Source organism: Emiliania huxleyi (assembly GCF_000372725.1).
Source record: "Emiliania huxleyi CCMP1516 unplaced genomic scaffold EMIHUscaffold_455, whole genome shotgun sequence".
NCBI classification, from domain to species: domain Eukaryota; phylum Haptophyta; order Isochrysidales; family Noelaerhabdaceae; genus Emiliania; species Emiliania huxleyi.
The window spans coordinates 6,019-16,277 of NW_005198573.1; the positions used below are offsets into that span (position 1 = coordinate 6,019).

General features: G+C 64.3%; 3 protein-coding genes across 3 annotated transcripts in view; 1 reads left to right on the forward strand and 2 right to left on the reverse strand.

Moving 5' to 3' along the window:
• Window positions 1-2,751: 2,751 nt before the first annotated feature.
• EMIHUDRAFT_370464 (hypothetical protein) lies at window positions 2,752-4,699 on the reverse strand. The gene is made up of 2 exons (XM_005768502.1): window positions 4,151-4,699; window positions 2,752-3,100 (listed from the first exon to the last, which is right to left on the reverse strand). Exons 1-2 carry the CDS (start codon window positions 4,299-4,301, stop codon window positions 2,877-2,879), a joined length of 375 nt encoding a protein of 124 aa, XP_005768559.1. The 5' UTR covers window positions 4,302-4,699; the 3' UTR covers window positions 2,752-2,876.
• A 467-nt stretch (window positions 4,700-5,166) lies between these two features.
• On the forward strand, window positions 5,167-7,645 carry EMIHUDRAFT_119124 (hypothetical protein; the record flags this gene model as incomplete). Its single annotated transcript, XM_005768503.1, has 3 exons — window positions 5,167-6,506; window positions 7,180-7,285; window positions 7,376-7,645. 3 exons carry the CDS (start codon window positions 5,167-5,169, stop codon window positions 7,643-7,645), a joined length of 1,716 nt encoding a protein of 571 aa, XP_005768560.1.
• A 2,414-nt stretch (window positions 7,646-10,059) lies between these two features.
• Window positions 10,060-10,259, reverse strand: part of EMIHUDRAFT_245299 (hypothetical protein) — a gene marked incomplete at both ends in the record, with an annotated part of 2,042 nt that continues 1,842 nt past the window's right edge. Inside the window, one exon of the mRNA XM_005768504.1 lies at window positions 10,060-10,194. Coding sequence (XP_005768561.1) covers window positions 10,060-10,194 — 135 coding nt within the window. The remainder of the gene's footprint in view (window positions 10,195-10,259) is intronic.

The window sequence follows — 10,259 nt, forward strand, 5'->3', positions numbered from 1 at the left end:
CTGTTACGGGGTGTGGAGGGTGAGTTGAACAGGGGTTGTGCGCCAAGCCCTCCTGCTCGGCTCCAGCGGGTAGACAAGTCTTGTCATCAACAGAGTAGATGGATCTGACCTCGGGGCCGATGTGACCAAGCGCTGGTAGCGTGGTTTCACCTCACACCCATGGTCTCACAGTGTGCCGGCAGTCGCCGAGCAGTGTCGCTCACACAAGCCGCAGCACAAGTGACTGAGGGCCAGTGAGGGCGAGCCCATCGCTGTCACAGCTGTGGCAGCCGCACAGTAGGCTGTGTCAGCTGTGCAGAGTGTGTGAGCAGCAGAGGAGCTGCTCTCCAGGCTTCTGTCGCAAAGAGCTGCATGCCACCGAAAGCGCTGTCGAGGTTCGCCGAGCGCGGCGAAATCGAGGGACACCGCCACCGACGAGCGCGTTGGACTTTTCACTCCGGACAAAGACCGCTGCACAGCGGATGGTATGGGCCGTGCAGCGGTCATAGCGGCGAGGCGCGGGACCGTCTGTGGCGAAGTGGGTCGCGTCCCTCGATTTTGTTCAACCCAGCACCCACACCCTTTAGTGGTAAGTTAGGCCCAAAGCACTTGGGGCCCAAAGTTATAAGTTAATGTTACGCGTGTAACAGTGCAGTCTAAGAGCACAAGCTCAAGTACAAGACTCTAACGGTGCCCCCCACAACCCCGCCAACGCCCAACGGCGCACAGCCCACGGGCACGGCGACGCACACGCAGGTCGCTGTTGCAACGTGGAGGGAGGGGACGAGGGGTCGCAGGCGAGTCTGAGGTCTTCTAGTATACCAGTAATCAACACCAAAACATACGGGCGACGGGAGAGTGCAGCGGCTCGGTGTGCGACGAAGCTGACCCGGCGGCCCCCGGTCTCACATCTCACAACACATTCGACCATCACGTCGTGCAACTCTCGACTCGTCCGGACGCGGTGGTCCACACACGGCACAACGTTCACACCGACTCGTCATGAGAGCAAGGACGCCCCGGTGGCGCCGATCGCCCACCGCGCTTTTGTCGCGGCGCCGAGGCCGAGGCCGCTGCCGAGCGCGCCGCTGTGCAGCGGCAGCGTCGTCGTCGCGTTCGCCGCCGCCGGAGCTCCTCCTGCCGCGGCGAGGCGCGCGGCGAGGGCGGCGAGGGCGGCCTCGAGCTGCGCGCGCAGCTCCTCCTGCTCCTGCTCAAGGTCGGCCGTCGCCCGCCGCAGCGCGATGGCGCGGGGCGAGGCGGCGCGGACGGCGGCGCGGCGCGTCTCGTCGTCGCATGGCCGGATGACGAGGTCGGCGAGGGTGTGCTGCATGAGGAGATGGCGCGAGGCGGCGGAGCGGGCGCGGAAGGTGTGCCCGTGCGTCGACTGGATGGGCTTGCGCTGCGCCGGCTGCACACCGCCCACCGCGTCCCAAGAGATCATCTCTTCACACGTGCCGTTCCAGTAAAAGAGGTCGAGGGGGGCGCCGGCGTGGTTCTCAAAGGCCACGGGGTCGTTGGGCGTGCCGGGCGGGCGGCGGAAGGGCGGCTTCTGGCAGTCGACAAACTCGGGCTGCGGGCAGTCGCAGTCCTTGATCTGGACGATGCCGACCCGGTGCTCGAGGAGCAGCTGCGGGGGGGGGGGGGGGGGGGGGGCACGCCTGCTGGTCGAGGGGGTGTCCTGGCCGCAGGGCGCGCACGCGCCAGACCTCCCCAGAGAGGGAGGGCAGGAGTCGGCGGAGTCCGGGCGCCAGGCGCGCTCTGGTTGTCTCGGAGCCGTCCTTAGCCACGTACGAGATCGTCACGGGCACGCCCGCCGCGTTGAAAAAGTACAGATTCGACGGCTGAACCGTCGGCTGTGGCCCGACGTCAGAGGTGGCCGACGAGGCGGCGAGAGGGCAGGAGGCAGAGGCCGCGGGCGCCTGCCCGCACGCCGTGGGCTCGCAGCGAGCCGTCGAACCGGCGGCGAGCAAAGTGATCAGCACACACATTTTGCGGCCGCCGTCCACCTCGTAAAGATATGTCCAAAAGAATTCGTGTGTGATCAGGAGTCCAGTCCGAGCCTGGCTGTTCTTCACCTTTCTACCTACCTACCTAAGACAGTGAGCCGCCACAGGCGTCGTTGGCGCACGTACTGAGTGGCAGCTGCGCTGGAAATAAGGAAGAGGCGCGTTACTTCATGCGGAAGCTTGACAAACACACGGCGAGGGCGACAGCAAGAGTCGAACGGGAGGCGCCTGATGGCTTCTCTCTCTCTCAAAACACGGTACATACAGGATCGAGGTGCACGCTGCTGAAGCAGGTCGTCCCCCCTCTCCAGATCCTGATTTCTTGTTGGTCTTCAAAAATCGGTATGTTCGTAAGAGCTACATACACTGAAAAATCTCTCTCTCTCACTGGCTGTGTGTCAGGAGACGGAACACGGAGGAGCTGTATAGGTCACTAGAGACCCACACCATCGCTACATCACCACAACCACCAAGTCGGAAACAAGTCGATGACAATGTGCGCGGCAGGAGAAACCCAACAGCATGACAATGTGCGCGGCAGGACAAACCAAACATGAGACGGTTACACAAGGACGGTCAGGCTACGGTCAGGATGTAGGTTTGAGTTCACACTCTCCAACACTCCCCCATTGTCTCCGCAGTCTTCATGAATGAGGATGCGGCAGACAACAACAGCAGAGTGTGAATGTGTCTGAGCGTAGGTATGCCGGTTACCCGCCGGCGTCTCGCGGGGCTGGCTAAGCGTCCAACCTTGCGTCTTCGCGAAGGATGGTCTTGCTTGTTGGCAAGACTTGCGCGCTAAGATGATCCAGTGAAGGGGTCAAAGCGCGGCCGAGTGGGCGGAGAGAGAGAAAGGGGAGATAATGAACAGGAGCTCGTTGTGGAGCTCGGTCATGGCGCGCCGCGAGCTGCAATCCGGGCTGAGCGTCGCGGGGCGGCGGCTTGAGCGGGCGCGGCGGGAGCGGCGGGCGCGGGAGCGGCAGCGGGGGCGCCCCGTTGCTGCGCGGCGACTGGGCCGTTGGGAGGCCTCGCCGCGTTGACGTTGATGAGCGCATCAGGAACGTGAGGACGATCTTCAATGCCCCGAACGTTGATGTTGCGCCACGGGCCGCCGAGGACGGTGAAGGAGAGCTCGTCGAAGGAGACATCGGCTGTGTAGATGATGCGCCGGACGGCGGGGATGTAGACGAGGTACTTGGAGCGTCGAGGGTCGTGGCCGAGGTTGATGCCCTTGAGACGAGCGGGGGTAAGGTTGTGCCCGCGAAGCGACTCGGGGAGAACGCAGGTGCAGTCGCAGAGCATGACCTTGAAGCGTTCGAGGCTGTACTCGCGAGGGTAGCCGATGGCGATCTGCATCGGTGACAGCCACCGAGGCTCAGCGCTGGTCCCCCTGTTCGTCTGCAGCAAGTTGTGGACGCGGGCGAACTGGTTGAAGAGGAAGGGCCAGAACTGAACGTACTCCTTGTCCCCCCCAGCATGAACGAGAGCGGTGCGCGTGCATTTGAGGAGAGTCCCCCAGCAGCGCTCGGCGACGGCGTTCCCCTCGTGGATGTCGGGAGAAGAGAAAAAGTGCTGGATGGCGAGGACGGTGCAAAGTTCGTCGATCAGCTCGGACGTGAAGTAGCTGGCGTTGTCGGTGAGCCACTCGTCGATGATGCCAGGTCTGCGCGTCTTGGTGAGGAGATGAGCATGGTCACGGAGGAAAGCACGGATTGCGCCAAGGATTTCGGCGGAATCGCCCTTCTCCAGGAAGTAGACGGCGATGACGCCGGAGAAGTAATCGACGAAGTTGATGGCGTACACGAACTTGTGAACGCTCCAGGGCAGAAGCTTGATGGGGCCATTGAGGTCGGACGCGACTCGCTCACCAAAGTACGTGTAGACGCGACGGTTGGTTGGGTGACTCGGATGGCCCTTGCGGCGACGATTGAGGAGACACGCGTCGCAGATGCAACGATCACTGCCAGGGCGAAAAGCGTAACCTTTGTAGCGGAGTGCACCAACCACCCTGTCTCTGCTGAAGTGGCCCAAGCGGGCATGCCAGAGCAAGAAATCGTCGTCAGTCGGAGTGGAATACTCGTCGAAGATCTTAAGCAGGGTGGTGTCGAGTGCATCGAAGACCTCGGGGACGGAGGTTCCGAGGACGGGTGCATCGATGGCGAAGGCGTCGGAGATGGCAGGCTCAGACTCAGGCGTCCAGACGGTAGAGACGCTCGTAGAGGCGCATTGGACTTCTTGCCAGAGGCGTTCGACAGCGGGACGGGCTAGCGCGAGGAGGCGAGACGAGGAAGAGACAGCAATGAGGTAGAGTGGCATTGCCACGTCGAACAGATGCCCAACACTCCCCCACGACGTGGTAATCGCCACACAAGGCAGAGAGGGTGTGTCGATCGTCGCGTGTTCATCGCGTACAGCTCCGGTCGTGTCGAGCGGCGACGTCGGAAGTAGCGGCGGCGAAAGGCAGGGTCCACATTCGGTGCGAGATCTTTGCGGCAACTGCCGTTGCAGCAGCCCGAGAGCTGGTAGCGGAGACAGCAGCTGCGATGGTGGTCCGTAGGCGAGGAGAACGGACCGGTAAGGAGAAGCAAGAGGGGATACTCCTGTCCACACAGCCGCAGTGCTGGCGGAGATGCGCTCTGTCGCAGAAGATCCGCAAGCACACAAGTTGATGTTGCGGTTGTTCTCATTCTGCTCAGCCTCCGAGCCAAGCAGTTGGCGGCCGCTGTGCCACCGTGCGCCGAGCCTCTGTGCCCAGCCAATCACCACGGCTCGCGCAGGTGCCCATGGTGCCAGCCAACGTATCGAGCGTAAGCCGGAAATGCTGTGCGGCAACACATCTCGCTTGTGTGCCGCACCAGCTCTCATGTCGGCCTCAGTGCCGCACTGCTCACTCCGTGCACTCACCGGTCGGTACCATGTCAGGAGACGGAACACGGAGGAGCTGTATAGGTCACTAGAGACCCACACCATCGCTACATCACCACAACCACCAAGTCGGAAACAAGTCGATGACAATGTGCGCGGCAGGAGAAACCCAACAGCATGACAATGTGCGCGGCAGGACAAACCAAACATGAGACGGTTACACAAGGACGGTCAGGCTACGGTCAGGAAGTACGTTTGAGTTCACATTTTGGCAGAGAGATTTTTAGCGGAGCTTCCCGCTCCGCCACAGCCGCACATGCCGCTCCTGGAGGTCCGCCGGGACGTCTGCCTGGCCCACTACTCGTGCGGCGGCGACGTGGCCCGGCTTCGCCTCGTCCGCCGCTCCTCGCTCGGCGCAGGCGCGAGCGTCTTGACCCGGCCGGGACTAACGGTGGCGGTGGCGTCAAAGCACGGGACGTCGCTCGACTGGTCCAACCTGGCCCACTGGGCATCGGCGTGCGTGCTGGTCGCGGCTGCGGCGCGGTCCGAGCTTCCCGGCCTCGGCCGCTTTGGTGCGGCGCTGGCAGCGCGTGCCGCCGAGGCGGTCTGGGTGGCGCTGCCTCAGGTCGCCTCCAACCGGACGGCGTGCGGCGGCGCCTCTGGCCTTCCCGCTCTGGTCTCGCGCGGCGAGCCGTCCGAGATGTTTGCCCTGCTCGCCCTCGCCAGCGCCCGCGTGGCGGTGGAGGCGCTGGGCAACGGGTCCGCTCCCTCGCGGGCGGCGGCGGCGGCAATCGGCGGGAAGTCGGTGCTCCTGTGCCGCGACATCGCGCCGGGGCCGCGAGCGTACACCTGCTTCGACGCGCTTATCCGCGCGAGGTGGTCCGACGCTGCGCTCGGCGGCCGGCACGCGATGCTCGATGCGCTGGAGGCGGTGTCGGGGCGCGCCGGCGCCGCCGCCCGCGCGGCGACGGGGGAGGCGCTGCGCTCGCAGGCGCGCGCGCTGCTCGGGCTGCCGGCGGCGGCGCCCGAGGCCGGCGGGCGGAGGGTCATCGTGCTGCTCACGCGCCGGACGCAGAGCGCATGGGTGAACCGGCCGTCGGTGGCTCGCGCGGTGTCGCTTGCGGCTCGCGCAGCGGGGGTGCGCTTCGAGGACGCGGGCGACGCGGAGGACTTGGGCCGGGGTCCGGGAGGCTGCTACGGCGCCGCGGCGCAGGTACGGCTCTGGTCGCGCGCCTGGCTGGTGGTCTCTGTGGCTGGCGCGCACGAGGCCAATGCGGTCTGGCTTGCGTGCGGCTCGGCGGGGCTGCTCGAGTCGCTGAACTGCGGGCACGCGACGGGGACGTACCGCGCGCTCGCCGCGGCGACGGGAGGGCGGTACGCCGCCGCGAGCGAGGTGCGGCAGCAGGGCCACCGCTGGCTGAGGAGCGCGAGCCGGCCGCTGCTCGACCAGGCGTGCGTCCACCTCGGCCTGCGCAGAGGCTGCCGCGCGGAAGAGGTGCTGGCGGCGAGGCCCCGCCTGTACGAGCGGAAGAACTGCACCGCGCAGAGACGCAGCGACGCGCTCTACTTCAACCTGCCGCGCGTGCACGACCTCGAGGGCGGCGAGACCGCGGACCTGCTAGCGGCGCTGCACCGCATCCTCGGCCTGAGCCCGCCGTGGGCGCGGCCACACCTAGGGCCACACGCGCGCCGCCGCGAGCAGCGGCGCCGCGCCGGCCATGAAACAGGACGGAAGGGCGGGGAGAGACGCGGACGGGGCGGGGGTGCGGCGGCGAGCCAGCGCACACTTCCGAAACAGCGTGGCAGCAGCCAGCACATAGACGAGGCAGGGTGATAGCACGAGGGGGCGACCCATGTCCATGTGACCGGGTGCGCGAACGATGTGCCATATTTATATCTTCCGTCAGTTACAGACCGCTCTACAAACTCGAACCCGGGTGGGAGGGTCACGCGGTCCCGCTCCCGCGGCGGGCCAAACCGCCACCGCGCGCGCCCCACGCACACACTCAAATCAGAGCCCCTCTCGGGGCTCTCTCGCTCTCACCTCTCGTCTCTCGACCACAGATTCCACAGCCGTCCCTGCCTCGCTTCCCGGTGCTTCGCGGCGCCGGCTCGCAAGGCGAGAGAGCCAGCCCGGTTGTCGCGAGGCCACGAGGGCAGCAGCCCGCACAGGAAGCGGCGCGAGAGAGCGTCCGAGCGAGCGTCACGACGGCTTCTTGGTCACCCCCTCGACCCACGCGTGCGTAGCGTTGCGCCGCTCTCCGCCCCTCGCGCCCCTCCGCTTTAGCCCTCCGAAGCCTTTACCGCCGCCGCCCTTGCCCTTGTGCAGCTGCTGCAGTCCCCCGGCCGGCGGCGGTGCCGCCGCCGCGGCTCCTCCTCCTGGCGGTCCAAAGGCGGCGAGCCATCCGAGCGCGAGCGCCGTGAGCAGCATGCCGGTGAGCAGGAGGAAGCGCCAGTTCTTTGGGTCGCTCTTCCGCTTCCGTCCCAGCAGCGAGATGCCGTCGTCCCCGTCCGCGGTGCTGTAGGCGCCGCCTGCCCGCGGCGTCTCGCTGCGCAGCCCGCCGCCGGCCGCGCCGTCGCCGTGGACCGTGTCCAGGCTGGACATGATCAGCCGCGCGTGCACCGGCTTCACGCCAGCTTTCACTAGATCCTCCTCGGGTCGGCCCTTGAGCCGCGAGAGCGAGCCCAGACCGCCCGCCACGAGCGCCTCCTCCGAGCCCGCACAGCCAATCATGCTGAGGAAGGAGGCGAGGCGCTGGCGCTCCTGCTCCTCCTCCGAGAGCGGCGCGCTGTGAGCGCTCTGCTGGAGGCTCGACAGGATCAGCTTCGCGTGCAGAGGCTTGACGTTGCAGTCAAGCAGCTCCTCATACGTCGCCTCCCGCAGGGAGTCGACCGACATGTAAAACCCGTTGTATATCAGCGCCGAAGTGTACTCCTCCATCCCCTGCGCCTTGAGAAAATCTCGCACCTCCTGCTCGCCCGACATAGCTGCCGACATGATGGTTTGAGCTTGGGTGGTGCGAGTCGTGCCGGGGCGGCCGCGCGGGCAGGCGGGCTACGTCAGGCGTCCAACAGAAGAAAGACCACCTATTGATGAGCACTTGAGCACTTGATAGGGTCGATTCCGCATGGTACGGGACCCCTCCGATCGTCTCGCCCTCCCTCACTGGTGTGTTCATTGGGGGGGGTCATAACAAACACGGTACAGGATCGAGGTGCACGCTGCCGAGGCAGTACAGTGTCGTCCCCCCTCTCCCCGACGGCGATGGCGGTGTGACCGATCGAGCTACAAGAGGAACTTGTTCAGCAGGATCCGGGATAGTCAGATGCACTATCTCACTGGGCCTGAGACCACCACACGACCCTCCCATCACCGTCTCGGATTTATGTGGAGTCGAACCACTCCGGGATGGGCAAGCCCTGGATGTGCGGTTGATAACTGCACTCCAAGTGCTCCAAGTGCGCAACTAAATGATCGCAGTGGGCGTCAGAAGAGTCGTCCTTGCGCGAGGAGAGCTCGATAGACCTCGAGGGGCCAAGATATGCTGCGAGGAGGGCGGGGAGTTGCGCCGAAAGGCACTTGGAGCACTTGGAGAAAGAAGCCGCGAGAACAAGGGACCGGCAGGCGGCGGCGGCGTCGGGCATGAAGGTCGCAGCAAGAATCGGAGAGAGAAACTGCGAAGAGAGATAGGAAGAGGCGGACGCCCAAGGGTGGGCGATGGCTAGCGCATCACACCCCTCTCCTTAAAATCCCTGTGTGGTGGCGGCGTGCCGTCCTCCCTCCCTCCCTTGGGTTGTCGATTTTCTTTTTTCTTTTTTCCCTTGTGGTGGCGGCGTGCCGTCCTCCCATCCCTCCCTTGGCTTGCATGTTGTTTTCTTTCCTTGTTTCGTAAGATTCTTTCCTTGATATGGAGCACTTGGAGTGCAGTTATCAACCTCACATCCAGGGCCGGGGAGCTAAGAAGCGCACCCAGCGAGCCGGATGATCGGCATCGGGCTACGGGCTAGAGAGCCCTGAACCCTAGCTAGGGGGGGGGTGCGCATTCGCAGGGAAAGGGCCGTAAAGTAAACACGGGTCTCCGAGAGGGCTCCGTGTACCGGGTTTCCCCTTAACTGCAGAACGCCCCCTCTACTCGGAGCTAGTGGACACGGACACTACACACATGTTTTCTTTCTTTTTCTACTCGGAGCCAGTGATACGAGAATACGCACATGTTACAAACGATAATACAAGAATATTACGCAGCTTGGAAGTTGCAGACGCCTATAAAGAAAAAAAAGCAACCTAAGAAGTTCTTTTCCTTTTGAGCTTTTCCTTTTTCCCTTGCGCTGCGCGCCGCGAGGATGAGCCTGAGCCAGGGGAGGCGGGAGGGTTGGGAAGGGGGGGCGAGGTGCGCGTGCTCAGTTGAAGTTCCGGAGTAAAATTCGAACGCGTTCTCTCACGGTGACCAAAAAATGTCCACCTCAGAGTCCGGAGGCAGGCCGCCGCACGCCGGCGACACAGCTCCAGCTGTCGAACTGACCCGCAGCTCCTCTCAGAGCGGGAACTGTGTCACAAATTGACTGAGGCGGTTGTCAGGAATCATCATACGGATCACATGGTGGCTCTCTCATGACGGGAGGCCGCCCGACCACTCCTGGGTGGCACTGCCACCGGTGTCGCTCGACGTCCTGTCGACAGCGTGCCGACAGCGACACAGACCATGTGGGACGCGTCGAGTATCGACCTCTACTGCTTACCCAGCCTTCGAGTGTATCCTGGCTGTGGTCCCACACCCACTGGTGTCCACCTCAGAGACCGCAGGTGGAGGTCATGAGGGTCGATGGGAGATGGGAGTGCCAACGTACCCCCCAACAATCCTCAATCGAATGGGCAATGCCAATGGGGACAAATTGACAATGCCTAAATTGTAAATAGACCCACCAGCCCAGTGTACAGTTTTTACAACCTCTGCATGTGGTGGTGTCTCGCTGCGGACTCGCGCGATCCATGTGCTCCACTCTCTGACTCACTCACTCTCGCGCCACCTGTGGCTGTGCCGGTGTTGGCGTGTCCGTCACACAGTGGGCGCACCGTGATCCGCGTGGTCCTGTGCGTACCGCTGCCGCCGCGCCCCTGTGATCGCCCCTCACCGTGCGTGCGTGCCCGCCGTGCCCCCCCCCCCTCCCCTCTGCGGCGCGCACCCTCCGCCCCGCCCGGCGGAGCCGCTCAGTCGCCGTCGCTGTCGAGGGCGGCGAGCGCCTTGTCATAGTCGCTGTCCTTGAGCGAGTCGTCGCGCGTGCATGGCACCGCCTCCTGCAGCGCCGCGCCGCAAAACTGGTGCTGGAGCACCTCCTCGAGCACCTAATTCGCAGTGAATGAGTAGTTGAATCGTAGTTAATTAGAGCTGGTGCTGGAGCACCTCCTCG